At 42.2% G+C, this 23,463-nt stretch overlaps 2 protein-coding genes across 3 annotated transcripts in view; one reads left to right on the top strand and one right to left on the bottom strand.

Moving 5' to 3' along the window:
• Positions 1-4,791, top strand: part of KIAA1549 — a 186,685-nt gene extending 181,894 nt beyond the window's left edge. For both annotated transcript variants that reach the window (XM_082255251.1, XM_082255250.1), the window contains exons 19-20: positions 2,787-2,959; positions 4,161-4,791. In XM_082255251.1, the coding sequence (XP_082111377.1) occupies positions 2,787-2,959; positions 4,161-4,391 (404 nt within the window). In that variant the 3' untranslated portion in view covers positions 4,392-4,791. The remainder of the gene's footprint in view (positions 1-2,786; positions 2,960-4,160) is intronic.
• An 8,774-nt stretch (positions 4,792-13,565) lies between these two features.
• Positions 13,566-19,704, bottom strand: TMEM213 (transmembrane protein 213). The gene is made up of 3 exons (XM_082252741.1): positions 19,574-19,704; positions 17,014-17,052; positions 13,566-13,972 (listed from the first exon to the last, which is right to left on the bottom strand). The coding sequence occupies exons 1-3, from the start codon at positions 19,635-19,637 to the stop codon at positions 13,803-13,805; spliced, it is 273 nt and encodes a 90-aa protein (XP_082108867.1). The 5' UTR covers positions 19,638-19,704; the 3' UTR covers positions 13,566-13,802.
• Between the last annotated feature and the right edge of the window lie 3,759 nt (positions 19,705-23,463).

Raw genomic sequence — 23,463 nt, 5'->3', positions numbered from 1 at the left:
GCGTCAGTGGTCCAGGTTTGCAAGGCGGCTACCTGGTCGTCGGTTCATACCTTTACAAAATTTTGGCCGCAAGGTTTTGCAGGCCGCAATTTGAGGAGACCGTTGGTCTACCTCGAGGGTTTTTTTCTGTTGGGTTTTCAGTTGAGTCTCATCCTTTTGTCTGATGAGCCTTTAAAACTTCTAGTTGGCACCGGTTGGGCCTTCTAGATTGGATTTTGATTTCTGTTAGACCACCCCTCATTTGTGGCACTACTTTGGGACGTCCCAATTTGATATTAATCAAGAGGACTGCGTCTGTCAATGAGCGACAGAGAAAAAAGGATTTTTGTAAAATCTTACCGTAAAATCCTTTTCTCTTAAGCTCATTGACAGACGCAGTACCCGCCCCTCTACTTTTGAGTTGGGTTGGGTTAAATTCTCTGACACTGCTTTGTGACATAACTGACATCCTGTAGCAGAGGGAGAGAGGATATACCCTCTGGGACTGCCCCTAAGGTGTGGCCAGAACGTTTTCTTCTGCCTAGTGTCCTACTCCTGTAGAGGGCAGTATAACCCAATTTTATATTAATCAAGAGGACTGCGTCTGTCAATGAGCTTAAGAGAAAAGGATTTTACGGTAAGATTTTACAAAAATCCATTTATCCTCAATTTATAGAAAGAAGGTGAATTGAGAAATAAAAGGAAAAAAGCAAAACAGAAAATGTGTTTGCATCCGTGTTCACCACTAGATGTCACACTAACAATACGACCTGTGTATAGGGAGACAGGCTGACAAAACTCTGGGGTTTCTTCCACTTCTGATGGGCAGATATTGTAGCGATCCTGGTGATCTAAATGCTCCAACAGAAATATAACCCCATGGTTGTAAAACTTGCAAGGCAATAGTGTGGAAAAAACAATGTAGACTCACTCGTTGGGCTGATCAGGATCAGTGTAGTGCACGCCGAGAAGCTTCCGCATTCCACGGCTCTAGCTCCGTAACCGGAAGTGACATAAGACGTTTAGACTCCACCCTACGCGTTTCGTCATAGAACGTCTGCTGGAGCGGCTCGACTGCCCAGAAGTTTTTAAGCAATTTTTCTATTATACTGGGGACACTGGAATGCTTGTGCACATGTGGTTCCTGCCTGTTCTCTCCTCCCTTTGCTATCTGCATGGGTCACTATTGAGAGGTTATGCCAACTCCACAGAATCCGGGGGGGGGGGGGCGGGTAGTCCCCCCAGCACACAGATGGCAATTGACTTCTTCAGCTGTGCATGTTTCCCTATGACACTATGTAGGGGGGGGGGTTTACATTCCCTCCACTAAGGTCTCAGAATACACTCAGCACTGTGCTATGCTGTGCAGTGTGTGAGGACAGATACCCCCCACCCCCTGCCTCCCTGAAGCTAAGAAAAAGCCTTTGGGCTGAGTACTTTGAACAGCTGTAGAGAAGATAAGGCTACAGATAAACAGGTTTAGCTTATGTAGGAGGATTTGTTTAATCTCGGTGTATCATCTGAGGTCAGTCACTTCAGCTGGTATATATAAGGGTTTACAACCACTTTAAGGACATGCACTCACCATCCACTTTATTAGGTACACCTTGCTAGTACCAGGTGGGACCCCCTTTTGCTTTCAGAACTGCCTCAATTCTTCGTGGCATGGATTCAACAAGGTGTTGGAAACATTCCTCAGAGATTTTGATCCATTTTAAAATGATAGCATCATGCAGTTGCTGCAGATTTGTGGACTGCACATCCATGATGCAAAACTCCTGTTCCATCACATCCCAAAGATGCTCTATTGTATTGAGATCTGGTGACTGTGGAGGCATTGGATGATTTGAGCTTTGTGACATGGTGCATTATCCTGCTGGAAGGAGCCATCAGAAGATGGGTACACTGTAGTCATAAAGGGATGGACATAATCAGCAACAATACTCAGGTAGGCTGTGGTGTTTAAATGATGCTCAATTGGTACTAAGGGGCCCAAAGTGTGCCAAGCAAATGTCTCCCACACCATTACACCACCACCACCAGCGTGAGCCGGTGATACAAGGCAGGATGGATCCATGTGCCAAATTCTGACCCTACCATCTGAATGTTGTAGCTGAAATCAAGACTCATCAGACCAGGCAACGTTTTTCCAATCTTCTATTGTCCAATTCTGTTAAGCCTGTGTGAATTGTAGCCTCAGTTTCCTGTTCTTAGCTGACAGGAGTAGCACCCGGTGTGGTCTTTTGCTGCTGTAGTCCATCTGCTTCAAGGTTTTTGGTTATTTGAGTTACCTTTCTCTCATCTCAAAGAAGTCTGCCCATTCTGCTCTGACCTCTGACATCAACAAGGCATTTTCCTCCACACACCTGCCACTCACTGGATATTTTTTTCTTTTTCGGACCATTCTCTGTAAACCCTAGTGATGGTTGTGCCTGAAAATCCCTGTAAATCAGGGATTTTTTAAATACTTAGACCAGCCCGTCTGGCGCCAACAACAATGCCACGTTCAAAGTCACATAAATCCCAGTTTTTCTGATGCTCGGTTTCAACTTCAGCATGCATTGAGTTGCTGCCATGTGATTGGCTGATTAGCAATTTATGTTACCAAGCAATTAAACAGTGTTGCCTAATAACGTGAGTAAGCGTTGTCACCCAAGGACAGGAAGTTGTTGTGATGATAGATTGAAATAGGTTACATTTTTGTTCTTGGGTTTAGATACATTTTAACAAATTTCCCTTTGCCTGCTATATAATGTCTTTGGCTGATAATTTGTTAGTAATGAGCTCTTTTTTTTATTTTACCACAGGCTCTGCCCAGATCCACCAGCTGACCCAAGTGGGCATCGCAAGCCGCATGGGAGCTCAATCCACAGACCTGCCATCAAACAGGAGTGGACAACCTTCAGGGGGCCCTAGCTGGCCTTCTTCATACTATAACCGTGATGAGGAGACCACCAGAAATTTCCCTCACAGAGATGCTGTAAGTTAAATACTTTGGCCTAAAAAAGACAGAAAAACGAATGAGCCCCATGGCATAGTGTTTGATTTAAGATAAAATGGGGAGGGCTTGGAGCCTCTGTTGGGTGTGTGTACCTGTTTGAGAGATTTCAGTCACTGTAGGCAATCAAAAATGAAAAATAATTGGCTGGAATTTCCATTTAAATATCCAATCTTAAGTTTTCTACATAGGTGGGGAAACATTTGCATAGATCTGTGTGAATGTTATTAAAGCCTAAATGAAATGGGGAAAAAAAAGCACAAAAATCAATGCAAGGGACATAACTTCAGTAAGTAGGATGTGTCACTTGTGCTGATGCCCCTTCTGTTAGGTGAAATCCTTCTCCATCAATGTTCCCTCCAACTCCACCGATGTAATCTTCTGGTGCTGGGGTGTTAATTTAACTGTGTGAACTGTCACAGCCTGTAAATAAATGTGACTGAATATGCCCACCCTTTTTTCATCCAGCTTCTCCATTCACAGAATCTGTACTACAGCCTCAATTAATGAAACCTATTCTATGAATGGATGATGACTAAAAGTTCTGCCCCTTCCATTCATAGATTGCTTTTCACCCCTTTGTTCCACAGATGAATGAAAGTGGATACAAAGGCACAGCTGCTTGAGGTTCAGTCTGCTCCAGTCTTAGGCTGGGTTCACATATATGCGAATTGGATGTGTTTTGAACCACGTCCAAGTCGCATGACATGTGAACCAGCAACCTTTTGTATGGAGCAGGTTCACATATCTGCAGGCCAGCCATGGTGCCTTTTTAAAAAGAGCCCTGTGTGTTTTTCAGTCCAGTGAGTTCAAGTGAAAATTCGCACCTGAACTAGTGAACCACACCGGACTGCTTTTAAAAATCGCACGGAAACCGTGGCTGGACACGTGTAAACCGAGCCTTAGTAAATTTCCCCTCACTGTGCCACACGGTCTGTTTTTTTTTTCTTACAGCAGCAGCTTCTACAGCTACTGTATTTACACACCAACTGTCACTTTGACAATTGTAAATTGCCATCAAGTGTGAAAAGAGGCATACTGCACACTATTTCAATGAGGTTTGCACTACTGGGTAAACTTGGTCAGGACACCTATGGTCATGAAGGGGTTAATGAACAGGAAACGCCCACCATTGTCTTCTGTTTCACATTCGGTATAAATAATTAAAAAATCTCTCTTCCAGGGTCAAGTTCATGGAGCCCAGGACTACGGCACCCCACAGATGTTTGGTGGGAACAGGCCTGCAGCAGGCCGCCAGCCCTCCACGCACCTCCCGCCCTCTATCTGTTACCCGGCTGCATCCACTGAGGACATTCACCCTGGTCACTCCTCTGCCTCCCTCATCAAGGCCATCCGCGAGGAGCTGCTCCGCCTCTCCCAGAAGCAGGTGGTGGCACCCGCCTACCACAGCTGATAAGGACTGAGTGCGGCGTCTATACTGTCCACTTCCTATGGAAGCCACAGCAGGATCATTGGTCAGCATCATAACTACTGGAGAAGAGGTGTAAAAGCCACCTCGCCCTGGTGTGGGTCAGCAACACAGGCTTCTAGGAGCACTGAGGGAGCCATGTGTTCAATCTATTCTAGACATGAGGGCTTCCAATCCCTCCGTTGTCGTGTGTCAGGTTAGGAGCTTGAAGGGGCGCTCCACTTTTTTTTAAACACTCCTAGTTTTTCTACTTTAACATTCTAGAAAACAAAGGTCCGTCTACATTTCCTGACATGACACTGACCTGTGGGGACCTCTGCTCTGGATATTTCTGATGTTGGGGGCTATTCAGAAAGTTTGGTCGTTCATTGCTTCGCAACGTTCCATTGCATATCTGCATTTCACCACAAAATTTCTCAAAATTTCCTCTGATTTATAAAAGTTTGACTTGTACAATCAAAGGATATGGTAGAATGAAATAGGCAAAAAGGACACACAAAACCGAAAAAAAATACACTGTGTTAAGAAAAATTCCCTCTTTTGAATAATGATGAATATAAAACTCAAAAGTATTTCACTGCTCTTAGGTTACGGATTGCAGCTAGCTTAAATTGCAGGTGACAATTGACAAAATATTTAAAAAAAATGCAACACTAATGGCTCGTTTCCACTGAGCTTTCTGGTACGGTTCGGTACGGTACGCTATTTATGCCGTTTCCATTGTGAATGGTACCCTAATTCCAAACCGTACCGTACCACTTTTTTGGGACCCTTTCGTTGGGGTACCAAGCACATTAGTACGTACCAACAGGGTGGAGCTACACTCTGCAGAACTTTGGTTGACAGAGAATCGTCTATCACAGCTTTCCTGCTACACCACGCCTATCATGAAAGGGTACTTTTGGCAGTGGAAATGCAAGGTGTACCGTTCCGAACCGTACCGTACTGAACCGAACCGTACCGTACCACTCAGTGGAAATGAGGCATTAAAGTCCGTTCTAAAAAAAAGGTCCATAAATTTGATAGAACACCCGACGTGTGTGGACATATATACACACACGTCGGGTGTCCTATCAATGATCAGGTTCCACCACCGACACCACTGCATGCCAGGCCTCCTACCCTCAAGCATGGACCACTAGATTATAGGTGGTCTGGGTGCCGCTCATGTAACACTCCTCAGGCTCACTCCTGTTCATCAGATGTTGCACCAAACTAAAGTCCTTTTGTCCCTTCTCCACAGATTAGATATGCCAAAAATGAGAACAGAAGCCTCCTCATAGTGTAATAGGTAAGTAATTCTAAAAATGTATTAAAAAAAAATCAAAAAATACTCACACAATAGCGATAAAATCAAGCAGGTCAGTACAAGAGAATGATAGGTTTCCATCCATCAAGAGGGACCCGGTCCGTGTGTGCAGTAGTGTGCCGTATCGTATCCAGGCTCCACCCTATCGTATCCAGGTGGAGCATGGATACAATACGTTATGCAACTGCACGCGTAGACCACAGCCATCTTGATTTTCTTGTATTGCTAAGCTTGATTTTATCGCTATTGTGTGAGAATTTTGGAGTCTTTTTAATAAAGTTCAAGTGTTACTTACTCACTAAACTATGGGGAGGTTTCTGTTCTAATTTTTTTGCATATGTAACCTGTGGAGAGAGGATCCCGAAGGGGAAAACAGGACTTTAGTTTGGTGCAATATCTGATTAACAGGAGTGAGCCTGAGCAGTGTTCCATGAGCACCTATAATCTAGTGGTACATGCTTGAGGGTAAGAAGCCTGGTGTGCTGTGGTGTCGGTGGAGGAACCTTATCCCACCAACAACTGTATATATGTCCACACTCTTCGGGTGTCCTATAAAATGTATGAACCTTTATTAGAATTGACGCTGCATTTCATTTTACATGATGATGGTTAGGTGGCCTAATTTAGGTGTAAAAAGTTGGCCAGGATGAACATTATATATTGTTCGGTAGTGCATTAAATGCACTGGCAGCGAAGGCTGTCTTTGGAAAGTGGGTGATGAAACAAGTAGAATAAGAAGGTTTCTGAGATTAACGGTATTTGAGGCAGGTAATATCATGAGAAAGTGAGTTCAGGGAGAGTTGTCATTCCAGATTAGTGGGTCAAACAGAACTAGCTAAAGGGTTCTAACGTGGAGGTACAGCAAAAGGGAAGTCATTAATTCAGATTGGAAGATGGATCAGATGATTTTGGGTTATTATTGTTATTATACAGACTTTATATAGGGCCAACAGTTTGCGCAGTGCTTTGCAAAATGAAGGCAGACAATACAGTTACAATACAATTCACTACAAGAATAATCAGAGGGCCCTGCTTGTTAGAGCTTACAATCTAAGATCTGAAGAATATAACAGGCTACTGTGAGCAGGTGAGTTGTGGGAAAACCTTACCTATTTTAAATCAGTAGAAAGTGTGATTGGGTCAGGCAAAGGGTCCCAAAGTGAAGATGAAGCACAAGAGGAGTGCTAGCTGCAGAATAGGAGGTGGAGGATGAAACAGATGGTTTTTAAAGGGAGGGATATAATAGGCCACTAAGAATTGATCTCAGAGAACCTGAAACATTCCAGATTGGTGAATGCTATGATAAGGAAAGGGAAAAGGTTCCAAATTGAAGGGTAAAGTACAAGAGAATTCCTGGATGGGTGAGAAGTTCAAGAGCCTACATTGTTTTGCAATTGGTGAAAAGTCTGATAGGAAAAGGGTTCCAAGGGGCACCACAAGAGAAGTTTAATGATGCAATTTGGGAGGTGGAGAATGATGCAGAGGATTTGTAGATCTGAGGGATATAACAGGTTGCAATATGATGAGTTAGGGAAGAGCTTGAAGCCTTCCAGATTGGTGGAAGCGCTAAAAGAAGCAGGGACGTGGTTCCAGACTTAAGGGGCAGCACAATAGAAGTCGTGAAGGAAGATGGGAGCAGATGGTTTGTAGAACTGAAAGTAGCTCTATACCAGGGTGAGGGGACAAGATGTGCAGCAAATGCAAAGACTGCGAGTTAAAAAAAAAAAAAGGGCCGGGGGCTGATTGGCACCAACTTCAAGAGTAATTAATTGGCTGTTGGTAACTCAGAGCCGTTCAGGTTTGTCTTGACTCTCTCAATATCAAGTGTTTGTTGACTTGATAGGTTAAGGTTAGCTGTTGAATAATCGAACTTCGAAATTTCCAATACATTCTATACATTCCTGTCTGATTTTTAAGAATCGTGTGATGGTAATGGGTTTCTCTCTAAAAGTCAGAGTGGTAAAGGATGGACTGGGCTCCCAGTGAAGTTGGTAAAAAGTAGTGGTGCACCAAAATGAACATTTCGGTACCGAAACCAAAAATTTAGAATGCATTTGTCTCGAAACCGAAACTGAAGGTTTTTAAAATATATATATATTTTTTTATAAATAATTGTATTATATTCGACTTTTTAATTAATATCATGAATTTAAATGAATATGAATTTATTGTCGACCATTATTGGAACCTTTTGAAGCGGTGTTAAAAATCCTGCTTGCTTTGTTTTTGGTGCATATTTGGTCAACACCTCTTCATTGAAATGCATTGAAAGGCAGCAAGAACGAATCAAATATGCACCTGTGTTGTGTTTTTGATGCATTTTTTTGAGTCTCATGACCTATTAAAAACATATCATAAGCACGGTAAAATTGCGGGCCTTTTCGGCAGCCATTGTCGGCATCTTTTTAGCTTTTGACACAATGCAGAAAACACTATTTTCGGCTTATAATTTTTGGCGGCCGAAATTTCGGTGCATCACTAGTAAAGAGGTCCAGTCAGGTAGAGAATTCATCTGGATGAGGAAGATTGAAGTGGATGTGTCTAGCTGAGCAGTGACTTGTTTGTGGTCATAACAGGGAAGTTTAATTAGTAAGCAAATATGGGAAAAGGCTGGGCTGTATGCCAAACTTTATGAGGGCTGAGCTGTATGTATGATTTCTTCTAAAGGACAAAACCTGCTAGAGGACGAGGATTTGGGAGATTTTAGGGTAGGTTTTGTCAGCCACCCTGGGGTAATTTGTGGTTGTTCAGTCCTAGTCTTGGCCTGTAGAGGGTGGAGAATTTGATATTTAATTGGTAAGACTCTTTTTCCTCCAGCTATACCCCCTGCAATTCATAAAGATGGGCACAGACAGATTTTGTGAAAAGCCCCTTACACACGTAGCGATTGTCGGCCGTAAATATTCGGCCGCCGACCGATCAGCCGATTGCTGGCTTGTTAGTATGATGCTTCCGACAACCAACTGCGACTTTTCGGCTGAACAGAATCTGGTGTGCAGGCATTAAAATTTTTGTTGGCCGTCACCAGAACGGCCGATTGTTCGCCAGTCAGTACAGAATTCGGCCGACAAACAGCAGATTAGCAAGACTGGGCATGCTCAGAAAAGAAAAAACACAGGGAAAGTTAACCATCACATGACATCACTTCTGCAGTCGGCTGTTGTTGGCCGACAAAATTCGTGTGCAGTCTTTTGCAGTTTTCAACTGACACGACAGCCCTGGACAAAAGACGGCTGATCGTTCTGCCGACATTCGGTACGTGTGTACAGGGCTAAAGTGTCTCTCATGCGTTCTAAACTCCAAATTCATGTACCAGTCTAGAACATGTACCTGATTTTGTTGCATTTTTTGGAATAAATGCGAGACACTTTCCAAAATCTGTCTGCGCCAGTTTCTCCCTCTCCCCTAAAGGAGAGTTGATCCTAATTAGCTTCACTTTCATAAGATACAAAGTGTCAGTATTTTATTTTGAATTTGGCACATTCATTGCGCCACAATTAAAAAGTGACGCCGTTTAGAACTACCTGAATTTGGTACACGAAGCACTATCAGGAACCAAAAGTGTCGCAGATGCTTCATGACTTTGGCGCAATAGATTAAGGCCAGAAAAGCGTCATAGCAACTTACAATAGAATTCCCCCCCCACAGTGTCCTGGTTATGTGGAATGTTTGGCGTTTAGATCATACCTGTTCATAAGGGTTCACCATCTTGTTCCATTTCCCAATATTACAAATTTTTAAAATAAAGTTCATGTTAGGCCCCTTTAAAAAAGGAAATGGTTAAGGTAATAAAAGTGAATTTCAATGACGGTTATTTTTATGCACTTTCTGCTACCCCCCGACCCCAAAGGTGCAGGTCACAACTGCCTGGTTTGCCTGCATGGTAAACACAATAAACTTGTACAATCCTTACTGACCTGGTATATTCCTCATAGCCTGCAGCTGCCGACCCAACCATAGGAGGGTTCATTTTCGGTGCTACAATTCAGCAATATACAAAATGACTGTTCTGTAATCAAATGCTGACATATCTGTGTTAACAATCAAAGAGAGCAAAAAAAAAAACTTTATTGGAGATTTTTAGGATGACTCTGAAGGTTAAAAAAAAAAAATCTAAAAAGAACGCAGACACAGCTGAGCGGGCGGTTAAAGTATGACGTGTGTAATTAAACAGAACACAAAGTTTCTTCGCATTTGACATTTCGTGGGACAAACAAAACTCAACCGCTTTTGGTCTTCGCCCAGATCCTTCACGGTATGACATGCTGGCCTGTCCGGCCGGGAAGGGGTTGGTTTCTGGGCTGTGTTGTGCACAGACCTCGTGGACTCTTCATGTGATATTTCTGTACCGACAAGTCTCTGTTTCCACAACACGCAACTTTGTACATAAACATGTTTGTAATGTTTTCCTTCGTGTGTGTTTTGGGGAGGGATAGGCCGGCAGGTCCGGTCCGGGGTAAAGTTTTTGTTTTTTTTTTTTTTGCTGTGATTTTTTTTTTCCTTTTTTTTTTGTACCGTTAGACGTTTCTGTTTATTTTTATTTAATGTGCACGTACAGGGTCTTGTATGGGGAGGTCTGAGCTGGTATTTGTCGATTGTGTCATTCGGAAACCGATGCATGTTACAACCCAGCAAGTAATAAAAGAGACAAGTGAAAAAAATAATATACGGATGTGAAATGATTTAATGACTTATGCTAATACAGAAATGTTATTTTTAAATCTGTCGATTTGAAATACTCTTGACACAAGCTAAGATCACAGATTTCTTTTTGAAGCCAGATTAAAGGGATTTTTAATAAAATACACCATATAGTACGTGAACCCACCCCCCCTCTAAATGTTTGCGTTCAGGTTTTTTCAGTGAAGGGTACTGTTATTACTACATCATACAAAGATATCTTAGACAAGTGTGTTTCCAGTGTGTCCAGTGTTTTCAGATAACAGTTTGGGGAAGGTCATTTTCTGTTCCAGTATGACTGTATCGCCACGTACAAATGCAGCTCCATAAAGACCTGGTCTGACCAGTGCGTGTGGAAGAAATCAAGTGTCCTGCACAGAGCTCTGAACTCAGCCCTACTGAAGACCTTAAGGAGGAATTGAAATACCGATTGTGAGCCATACCTTCTCATCCAACATCCAGCCTGACCTCACAAATTGGCACAAATTCCCACAGATTCAGCCCAAAATCTCATGGAAAGCCTTCCCAGAAGAAAGGAGTGGAGGATGGTAAAGCCACAAGGAGTGGGGTTTCATATTTAATGGCTATGGCAGCTCAGACAGGTGTGGTGGTCAGTTATCCACAAACTTTTGGTCTTATGGTGTTTTTATATTTATTGTAATAAATATGATACAACAGTTAAAACATCCAGTGGAAATTAATGTAATATAAATATTACCAACAGCGCATGTCTCAAAGGTGATGGTGGTATAATGTATGTGATAATAGATTTGTTGACCAAATCAATACTGGGGTATATGTGGTTATCCGACATATATAAAAATACATGCAATACATGTCCAGTCTCATAGACTTTGATCTTTATATGTTTTTTGATATAAAACACTGTTGCAGGAGTTCATGAGTATTGCATGTATTTTTATTTTATTTGCATGTATTGCACAGATATGCAATAATTGTATACACTGTTTAAATGTATTTTATTTGTATTGCTATTTAGTTGAGAATGCAACACATGATGTATATAGAGATTGGCAATTGATTGAGCACCGTTTATATGAGCAGCAGAATCTCATACGTGAAATAACCACATATACCCCAGTATTGGTTTGGTCAACAGACCTATTATCACATACATTATACCACCATCACCTTTGAGACATGCGCTGTTGGTAATATTTATATTACATTCATTTCCATCCTTTACCATTGTGGGTTGTCTACAGCAGCAGTCCTGTTTTTTTATATATACATTTTTTCTTCCCTTTTGGCACGAGTATTCTCACACATCACATATAACATCCAGTGTTTGGCCCCTTTTAGACGGATTGGAATCCCTCCAAGTGGATCTGTCTGCTCAGCGGAGGATCTCTTCGCTGATCCCTGCTCAACAGGCGCATGACAAGTCTGTGTCCACTCCTATATACAGTGCAGACACGGACACAGCCCGCTGTTTTCTATGGGGCGGTCAGATGGAAAGAGACTACCTGTCTGTTTCCATCCGATTGTCCTCTAAACCACAGGAGTCCAAAGTCGTATGACAAATCTTGCCCCAGTAACGGAAATAGAATCGTTCTAATCAGTGTGGCTCAAATCGCTCCAACTAAGAAAAAAATTCCTGCACTACTTTGGGCGCGACTTCAATACGACTTGCATTGACTTCTGTTAAAGAAGTTGTATGCAAGCCACGATTAAGTTACGTAGGGATGTCGGGTTCAAAGCCACGTGAAAGTCACGTGACCTTGAAGCCGCGGCATTGTGAACAAGGGCTAAGTGCATTGGCTTTCCTCTGATCCCCCATTATGATTTGGTTGCTGTTTTTTATGCTATTTTGATATTACATTTAAAGAGGTTGTAAACCCGATTTTTTTTTTTTTTTTTTTTTTTACACCTTGAAAGAAAAACACATAATGAGCTAGTATGCATCACATACTAGCTCATTATGAAATACTTACCTCAGAACGAGCCCCTGCCGTGCTGCCCGCTTACCTGTATGACGAACGACCTGTTCAGTCCCCCCTCTTCCGGGATCGGGGCATCTGGCCATCTGATTGGCCGGAGCCGCAATGACGCGCGGGAGCCGACGGTCACAGCACGGGGCTCTGAAGGAACGGCACCAGCGGCCGTTCCTTCAGAGCGCATTCGCCAGTGACGTCGCTCTCTGCATGCAGAGTAAATATCTCCTAAACGGTGCATGTTTAGGAGATATTTACAGTACCTATAGGTAAGCCTTATTATAGGCTTTTACCTATAGGTACAACTTGCAGAGGAGGGTTTACTTCCTCTTTAAGATGGTCCTTTTTTGGAATGCAGCCATCTGCACTTTCTCTCATTCTTACTGACCACACATTTTTAGTAGAATGGGGAAAGATAAGAATTTCCACCAATGTTTTTTTTCTTTAATATTCCCGTCTGTGCTTTTCCTTTCCTGGTAACACCTGTACCCGTCATTTCTTGTAGGAGTGTCACAAGGACAGGTAGTGAAGGAAAAACTCACCATAAGAGACAAAACACAGAAGAAACACAAAACAAAAAAGTTAAAATAATCCAAAATTTTAGAGCTGAACTCTAGGCAGATATGAAAGGCACACTTTAATGCAGCTCTGTGATCAATAAGTTATCATTAAATCAGTAAGTCCCTGAATTTGACCTGGTATCAGCCTTTTGCAGTCCTTATTCAGCAGCGCTAAAGTGTGAGAGAAAGAAGCAATAGAAGGACACATCCAATTCATATTAATGGGAGGAGAGAGAGTTGAGAAGGAAACTTCTCAGCATGCTGCTTCCACTTTCACTGTCCAGTCATAGGCTGGAGGTGGATCTATGACAACCTGGGCTCAGAGAAAATGAGTTAAATAATTCTAACTTTCAAAAATGCAGCATCTAGCAGCAGAAAAAAGACTGCTGGGGAAATCTCTAAACTGACGGTAAATTTTGCAGCAACAGATGAGATGGTGTTTTTAAGGAACTATTTTTATTAAATTTTTTATATTTTTGGTTGTAGTTCTGCTTTAACTTTTCGCTACCCCATCCAAAAAACAAAAAACATATTGGCAAGCGCAACCTGTACTGGAAATAACAGACTGCTGCCACCTTCTTCTGAAAGTGCTAGTTGATTGGCTTTTTCATCAAGAGAGTGCAGCAATGAAGCCCTCCATTTTTCTGTCTGTGTGGTAGAGTTCTCTGAACAGTGTGACTGTATTTGCTGGATTGGGGCCACGGACAATCCTCTGGGAATTTTTAGGCTAAATTGCAATGTGTTCCAAGATGATGGAGGTTCACTGACAGCACAGTCCTGCATTTTATAAAACAATGCTTCATATGGGAGATGATGGGCTGAAGTTAGTAGTTGTACTGACTTTTCCAAGTCCTCGCTCTGCAGCACCAATGTCCATCATTCTGTGGGCCCCTCAGGCCTGGAGGTATTTGGGCTCATCAGGATGGAGGTCCATAACCTTACAGATGCAGAGGAGGATCAGTGTGAAGAACCACAAGGCCCAGCCGATGGTGGCTGCTATCCAGCCATAACTGTCCATGCCGGACACGCAGCAAAGGCTAGCCACATCACAGATATCGGTGTCTATGGGAGAAACACAAAAGAAGAAGTGTAACAAGCAGTGCAAAGAGCATCATTGTGAAGTAACCTATAGCAACTAGACCAGTGATGGCGAACCTTGGCACCCCAGATGTTTTGGAACTACATTTCCCATGATGCTCAGCTACACCACAGAGTGCATGAGCATCATGGGAAATGTAGTTCCAAAACATCTGGGGTGCCAAGGTTTGCCATCACTGAACTAGACCATCTGCTGTTTAAATGCCACGGGTTACTGAAGAATGCAGTTCCCTCAGCTGAGAAATACAGAGCCTTCCATGGCTGACTACTTTCTGAATATGCTAAGTGCCTGACTCTCTGGTTTTGTAGTTTGTTTACTGACTCAACCAAAAAAAAATCCAAATCACAACTCCTAACCTGTATGCCTGCTCAGGAACAGTGATTCTGAAAGTACTGAAGCTATTGGGTTATGATGACCATCAAGCAGTATTTTTCGATGGGGAGGTCAACAATTGCAGTCGTCACATTACTTTCACTACATGATTCCTTTTAAAGAAACCCTATCACAGTGATGGGGAACCATGGCACCCCAGATGTTTTGGAACTACATTTCCCATGATGCTCATGCACACTGCAGTGTAGTTGAGCATCATGGAAAATGTAGTTCCAAAACATCTGGGGTGCCAAGGTTCACCATCACTGCCCTATACCAAGCGGAGGCTGCCATTATTGACCTCTCTATGGAAAAGGTACTAATTTACTGGCTATCATTCTGATCCCCTGGCTTCAGTACTTTGACGCAATGGCCAAATCAACCACACTAACCTGCAGAGTTTCTGATCTGCATACTTGCTTCTGACACACAAAGTTCCAAAGCCATTGGATCAGCATGAAAGAGTTATGCCTCGTACACACGCAACGATTATCGGCCGACCGATCGGCCGACTTTTGTCCAGAGTGTTGTTTTGTTGGTTGGAATGTGCCTAGACTGCACACGAATTTTCTCGGCCAACAAAAATCAACTTCAGAAGTGATGTCATGTGTTGGTTTACTTTCCGTGTGTTTTTTCTTCTCTGAGCATGCCCAGTCTTGCTCATCAGATTTTTGTCTGCCGAAATCTGTACTGACTGACGGAAAATCGGCCGTTCTGTAGACGGCCAACAAAAATTTTATAGCATGCACACCAGATTTTATCGGCCGAAAAGTCGTAGTCAGTTGTCGAAAGCATCATACTAACAAGCCGAAAAAAGCTGGACGTTGGCCGAAAATTCCCGGCCAATAATCGATGCGTGTGTACGAGGCATTAGTACTTTCAGAATGAGGGGTCATCATTAGCAGCCTCCATACTTAAAAAAAAGAAAAAAAAACAGGAATACAGGCACTACCATTCTCATGCATTTTCTGTTACAAGGTTTATGGCTGGCAACCTTTGCCTTCCTCCACTACTTACTGAGTTTTTGACTTGGAACTAACATACAGCTAATAATGCATTGGGACATCCGATATTTACAGTGTACATGTCAATTCCAAATCAATCATGTCACAGAGTGACAAACCCCAAACATGCACCTTCAAGAACATGTCAGCTAAAGCAACTGGCTGGTCCCCACAAGGGATCTATGTGGCTTTCTGAAGGCCGATGTACATTACAATGTGCGCTGATGCATGTACAACCATAGCTGTGAATCTAATTTAAAGTGGAGCTAAAGGCACACATACTTACCTTAAGCCAGTCATAGATGGATCAATTTCCTTTCCTGCAACTCTCATGGAGTGATTGTGTTCTCCGGGCGCTGAGAGCCGTCTCCGACAGGAGAACACAGGCATTACTGCTAGCGGCTATAATAGCAATAGATGCATGTAAAATCCGATTTTACATGCATCTATTGTAGGCTGGTTGTACCCAAGTTCATCGATCAATCAACTTGGGTACATTAAGCCTTGCCTATACATGGTTCGAATCTCGACCGTTTCAGCAGAGACTCAAACCACCTATGGCCGGCTTTAGTTCCAACAGTCCCTCCCAAGCACCGGCATCTTCTCCACTTCTTTTTTCCAAGTTCTGTTCTTCGGCCATTTTGATTGGCCTGGCATGGGACTGCAGTCATGCCAAACGTATGCATATAGGAGTGCGGTGTGCCAGAATGTAAACTATGCTGTGCACATTCTGCAGAGGATTGCGAATAGGCAGGCAAGTGTGCTTTATTGCAGAAGAAATGTTGCATGTCTCTTCTGCAATAAAAAGCTTGCCTTCTTGCAGTTTTTGATTTTTTAAATTCAGTTCCACTTTAAGGGTCCATATACATATACTGTTGCAACATGAAATAACACATTACATGCATTGTGGTACAATTCATTTTAAATTGCACCCCAATGCACTAAGGCAGCTCACATGAGTTGCGGCATGCTGCAATGTATGACATTACAGAATTTGCGGCACATCTGATTTACGGGACTTTTGGGGTGCTGGCAGAGTCTATTTGTTTCAATTGCCCGCCTTAATGCAATGCACATTATTGTGAGACATAATGTGTATTAGTGCATCCAAAAATGCTTATGGGTCCTAAATAGAACCAAGAAGGAGCTGGTGTCAGTGCTTTAAGCCCCGTACACACGATCAGAATATCGAACGATCTGTCGTCCGTTTTTTGTGGCATGCTAGTCTGATGTGGAAAGTGAAGAGGTTATTTTCATACAAATTTTCCCGTACGACAGAATTCTACTTCAGAAGTGATGTCATGTGTTGGATTGCTTTGTATGTGTTCTTTCGTCTCTGAGCATGCCTAGTCTTGCTCTTAAGATTTTTTTCCGTCGAAATCCTTACTAATGAGACGAAAATCGGACGTTGTTTTGAGGGACGACAAAAATTTTATAGCCTGCACATCAGGATTTTGTCAGCCGAAAAGTTGGAGTTGGCTGTTGAAAGCACCATACTAACAATCCGAAAATCGACAGATCGGTCGTCGGACGAATTTTCCCTATAGAATTTCTTATCGTGTGTACGGGCCTTTAGGATTATCAGTCGCTCTAAATAGGTAGCTAAAAAATAGAATCTGATGACCAACCTGGACATTGCAGTAGGCTCACTATCGTCTCATTGGATGCTGAAAAAAGAAAACCGATAATGTTAGTGTTGCAAAAAACAGATCCTTATTGCAGGTTCAATATATATGTCACCTAATAGAATTACTGCTGCATTATTGGCTGTTCCCACTTCTATTTGCTATGTTCCTGGGGTCTGCACGCCTGCTGTGCCCTGTGGAGGGGGTCCCACCATCCCTGCACCCATGACTGGGGAGGGGGTGCGCTTTTGGGTGGACTGATCGTTTAATTTGCAAAGCAGTTGCAGCAATTTGGCAGTTGGGGGGGGGGGGGGATTTTGCTCTTGATACACACATGATCAATCAGGCTCCGCTCTGAAATAGGTGAGGCTCTTTGGAGTGGAGCATTTTCCCCATGCCAGCATGACAAAGGGAGAAATTTACTTATGTTGGCATCAAAAGAAAATGGGCCCGTGGTCACTTTAAAAAAAATCACAGTAAGGTTTATGGGACCATCCCAAAGTATTTGTGGATTGATACAGCAGCATCAAAAAGAGTCTGACTGGATGATTTCAATACTGCAATTAATGTTAAAGAAATTCAAAATAAATAAAAATAATTAAATCACAGTACATTTCTCATATATTAGGCTGATAAACTATATGAGCTCAGTATGGATTTTATCTTGTGGGATACAAAGATACATTTGGCTAGGTTCATATCTATGCATGTGCGTTTTTGCGGAGCGGTATTTTGCCTTTTTTCGTGTGCGTTTTAATACATTGTGCATTTTTTGGGAAGTTTTGATGTTGCAAGGAGGGAGGTGTCTGTTGTCATACAGGAAAATGCGCCAATAAGGCTCCATTCACACTAATGCATGTTTTTCATGCTTTTTGCAGAAATGCATTTCATTTTTTTAACATGGGTTCCTATGGAACAAGTTCACATCAATGCATTTTTGTGCCGCTGCGGTTTTGGAAAGGGTCGGGGACTTTTTTCCTGCTAAATGCAGCGTTTTGCATGTATTAAACTTCAATGGCTATGCATTAAAAATGCAAGTCCTGCGTTTTTCATGCATTTTTGAGGCATTTTGCATTATTTAACCTGCCCAAAAATGCGTGTTCGAAAATGCGGAAAGTACAGCAAAAAGCACTGCAAATGCAAAGTACAGCAAAAAGCAACATGCATTGGTGTGAATCGAGCCAAAGCATGCACATACCTTTTTCATGCAATTCTATTGAAGTCTATAGAACCAAATATGCACTACGCTGCATGTAAAAAAAAGTCCCTGCGCCTTTCCAAAAAACACATTGTAGAAAACTGCATAGCTGTGAACAGGACCCATAGGAAATAAGGTTACACGGGTTGTAGTGTGTTTCTGTGGATCTGGAAACACACAAAAAAAAAAAAAAAAAATGCATAGATGTGAACGAAGTCTGAGTTCCGGTTCACACATATGCGATGCGGGAACCCTGCAAATCCGCTGCGGGTTCCCGCATCGCATTAAATTCACAGGCAGTTCACACTGCCATGTGCGAATCGCTGGGGGGTCAATACACAGTTAACAACACCCCCAGATCAGTTCGCATATCACAGTGCACACCCTCGGTTCGGACATGAATCGGATCGTATAGGTGCGATCCGATTCTGGTGCGGACCCAAAAAAGGGTCCTGTGCGAGTTGTGTCCGAATCCAATGCAAATTCAGCCCGATAGTCTGTATGGCTGAACTTGCATCGCACAAAAATCGCATGTGATTTGCAGAGCAGTGCGCTGTGAATCACATGCAATGTCTGTCATCACATATATGTGAATGGGCGCTTAAAGCTACATTACTTGAAAAAGTATATAAAGTAATTTAGGGCTCGGTCATACCAAGTGGTTAAGGCTCCATACAAGGATACAGAAAATACTAAAAAATAGTAAAATTTACACATTCTGCATTTTATTTGCAGCACAGAGCACAAAAACACGTACAACATGTGTCAACGCTTAGAATTACATAAAAGCTTAAGGGCTCCTTTAGTAAGGTGCATGGAGCTGCTTTGATTTGCATTGATTAAAACAGCACAATGCTAGAACATTGAAAGATCAATTGTTTTCTACGTTCCCTATTCCCATCATACCAGTGCATTGTGTGTGTCTGCCTTTTTACACAATGCAACACACAAAAACACATCTCAACCTGTGCATCTATGATAATAATAAAAAAATAAAAAAACTTTGGAAAAAAAAGAAAGCAGTGCACTTTAACAATGCACAACAATATGCGTTTACACCTATATGGTACTGTATTAACAATCTGTAACAAAGGCTGAAAAAAAAAAAAAGGAAAAATAAAAAGTGACAGTGAATTAAACTAAAAAAAAAAAAAATGCCTCTGTAAGAATAGCAACACCGACATACAAATAAGTAAAGTAAACCTAAAAAAATGTAAAAACAAAATATAACAACCTCCACCCCCACTTTTATAAATACAGTAAATTCCTGATTGGATAGATAATACATTATTTCAGTGGGAAACGCTCAGATGCTGGCAGTGTGGGATGAGCTCCTCTGCTATGCTGGATATCGGATGTACCCACCTGAATGACACTGCTGGATGTAGCAGAGAAGGAGCAGCAGACAGACACACAGACCCCTCTCCATAGTGACAGTTCCCTGCACTGACTCTGCTGCACCTGACAATCCCCTACTGTGTAACCAGGGCAGGGGGCGGAGCCTCTGGGGGTGGAGTCAGATCTCCACCCACACTCACCTGTAACCAAAATGATATTTCTATTATATTTTATGATAATGAGAAAATTATTAGAAATTAAGCTAAAAGTCTAGTTTTTTTTTTTTTTTTTTCATTTTTTTGAGACAGCTTTACACAGAATCTATTTTTTTTTTTTTTAGCTACATGGCTCTCATTTTTGTAAATCTTATAATACATTTTTTGACAGGTACAGCAAGGTTCGTCAGAGGTTCGGCGCCCTCCTCCTCCCCCTGCTTCCTGGCCAATTACAGAGTGCAGCGTGCTTCGTGCATGCGCAGTAGGGACCCGGTCTTGAAGCCGCAAGGCTTCACTCCTGGGTTCCCTTACCGGCAACGGCGGCGGCAGCCCCCGACAGCCTATGGAAACATGGGCTGCGGTGCTGACATCGCTGGACTATAGGACAGGTAAGTGTTCTAATAGCAGCTACAGTATGTGTAGCTGCCGACTTTTAATTTTTGGAGGGGGGGGGGGGCGGAACTACTCTTTACTCTTGCAGTGCAGGATCTGCCCCAAGGGTAGTTATAAAGAAAGATTTTGTTGGGAGAGGGGGTTATGCTGACACCCTATTGTGGACAGAAGCTGTCTGGTAGCACATCCTAAACAACTATGTGTACAAAAGAATCCTAACAAACTAAAAAGATGGACTTTACCGGTACCTTAAAAGCACATCTTCTCCCCAAAGTTTGGAGTAGGGGTGTGGTTGGGAAACTTAAGGCCATTGTGGATAATACTTTATCTAAAACCGAAATAAGATCCTCTATATTGTTGCCATAGTTTCACTACGAGCTTATATTTTGGGTGCATTTGACTCCTTGCAATATGGCTGTGGATGAATCTATATAAGCGATATCATTACATGATATGGCCTTCTTCTCTCTCCGTTATAGATATAACTTATCCAATTGGTGATACAGGACTCATTTAACTTTCATGGTGAACTTTGTAACAAAATTGGTTGTGATCTCTTCAGATCCAGTGGGCAAGGAATGTTGTGTATGAAGACTTTTGTTAAGGCTCCATTCACTCCTGAGCGTATCGTTTTCAGGAGTTGTTTTGGGCTTTTTTTAGGCGTTTTTTGCAGGTGTTTGGTGGCAGGCATTGACATCTAACAAAAACGCTTGTAATCTGCCAAAAAGAAGCTCATGTACTTTTTTGAGCTTAAGGCCCTGTTCACACCTGAGCGTATTTCAGCTCGTAAAACTGCTCATCTCTAAAGTCTCAAATCGCCCAACAAGCAAAATCCCATTCATTTCCATGGCCCCTATTAACATCTGAGCGTTTTGTCTCCTGAAGCAAAACGCCTGAAGCTCAAAAAAGTGCATGAGCTTCTTTTTTGGCTGATTACAAGCATTTTTGTTAGATGTCAACGCCTGCCTCCAAACACCTACAAAAAATGGCAGAAAAAAGCCTGAAAAAACGCCTGTAAAAAGCCCAAATAAATGCCTCAAAACGATACGCTCAGGTTCGAATGGAGCCTCAGGCGTTTTGTTTCAGGCGACAAAACCCTCATATGTGAACAGGGCCATTGAAATGAATGGGATTTTGTTTGTTGTGCGTTTTGAGACTTCAGAGATGAGCGTTTTACGAGCTGAAAACCACTCAGGTGTGAACACGGGCCTCAATGATGTTTATCTCTGGGTATGTATTATTACCCTTTTATGTGAAATGATATATGGTAGACACTTTTTAATTATGTATAATCTTATGATGAAAAATCTTTACATGTGTATTTTGTTATAGAAAATCTCGCTGTCAATAAATTTCCTGAAGAAGCGGGCTGTTGCCGCAAGAAACGCACCTGCGTTGGAGTAATTCACAGCGAGATAATCCACCACCTGACCGCAGCATGGTGGATGGTTAAACCAAATAATTTAGGAATTGCACAAAATATTTCTGAAACAGATTCAAATGTTGATGTCTAATATCTGTATGTATGTTTTAGTAACATGAACATGTTTTTATTGAACAATCTTTTTGTATACCAATAAAACTGCATTAGATGTGCTTTTAGAGCCGGTTCACACTGGGGCGACTTGTCAGGCGACCTGGTCGCCGCGGGTCGCCTGCCATAGATTAGCACAGGACCCGTTCTAATAGGAGCGACACAAGTCGCTCCGACTTAGAAAAAGGGTCCTGAGCTACTTTGGGGCGACCTGCATTGACTTCAATGATATGAAGTCCGTGCATGCCGCTCCGAGGTCGCGGTGCGAGCTGCGCACCGCGACTTCACAGGTCGCCCGGCAAAGTCGGGTCGCGGCTATGTGAACCGGCTCTCAAGGTACCGGTAAAGTCCTTCATTTAGGTTGTTAGGATTTTTTTGTACACATTCAAGGGTAGTTATGATTTTTTTTTCTCGAGTTCAGCTATAACTCCTCCCTATTTTATCCAAAAAAATAAAAAAGTTTTAGCTATACAGTATATACGCTTTAATTGATATAGGGAGCTGTCTCAATCTAATCCACAAAACTGTGCTCCAGCCTTACACATAACGGGTTCTCTTTAGAGCACCTGTGTGAGCGGTGAGACAGAATGGGGCCGGTCGGAAACGGCCTGAGGCCAGTGTAGTCACCGGGGATTGGGACAAACCAGTTCAGTGTTTGATAAACATTGTGTGCAGCGCCCTATGAAGGTGACCTGCTGTGTAAACCTTGTGTTTCATGAATCTTGTCGTCTCGTCCGTCACTTTACATGGCACGAAACACATGTATGGTACAAACAGCCCAATCACAGGATCAGCCAGGGTAGTATGTGACCATATAGAGGAGCTTTCAACAACCTTCATACAGTGAATCCGGAAAGTATTCACAGCGCTTCACTTTTTCCACAATTTGTTATGTTACAGCCTTATTCCAAAATGGATTCAATTCCTTATTTTCCTCAAAATTTTACAGACAATACCTCATAATGACAACGTGAAAGAAGTTTGTTTGAAATCTTTGCAAATTTATTAAAAATAAAAAACAATAAAAATCGCATGTACATAAGTATTTACAGCCTTTGGTCAATACTTTGTTGAAGCACCTTTGGAGCCAATTACAGCACTGTATATACAGCATGCTCTGAGGATGAGATGTCTGATATCAATGTCACTGTGCACTCGCTGATGGTGGCCACACAAACATTGATAGAATTATTTGATCAGTCAATCGATGTGAGCAAACTGATCAAATCGCAGAAGACCGATATCGAAAAGAATTGATCGTCAGATCATGAGCAGAACCCATATAACCTTATGTAAATTAATAAACTGCTCAATGCTATGGAAGAATATTGGTTACAGCCTTTATTATTGGTTTAAAATACGGAAATGTGTATTTTTGTGTATTTGGTAACCATTAACCATTGAGCAGATGTAAAAAAATTAACTGACAATTCGTTTTATCCAAAGAAAACACATAACTAGATAAGCCACTACAGTTCCAGCTAATTCAATTTAACCAAGCACTAAATAAATTGTTCCCTTCTTTGGGGAAGGAACGCAAACCACATTATATGGGTCACCATTTTTGCAGCTGATGTTTATCAGTTACTGATGACTGACGCAGATTTTCTTTTTTATACCCCAACTTGAAGAGAAGCGGGGGACCTTTGGTAATTGATATCAAGTCCACGGGTTGGTAAACAACTTTTACAGGTACCTACAGGGCCAAAAATCTCTGTCCGAGCCCCATAGGTGTGTGGCACTGCAACTCTAAGCTCCCCCAACTCTCATTTCTA

The sequence above is a fragment of the Pelophylax lessonae genome (genome assembly GCF_965119305.1).
Source record: "Pelophylax lessonae genome assembly, chromosome: 4".
Taxonomy (NCBI): domain Eukaryota; kingdom Metazoa; phylum Chordata; class Amphibia; order Anura; family Ranidae; genus Pelophylax; species Pelophylax lessonae.
The sequence above is the reverse complement of the archived record's forward strand: the minus strand, read 5'-3'. Positions and strand labels throughout refer to the sequence as shown.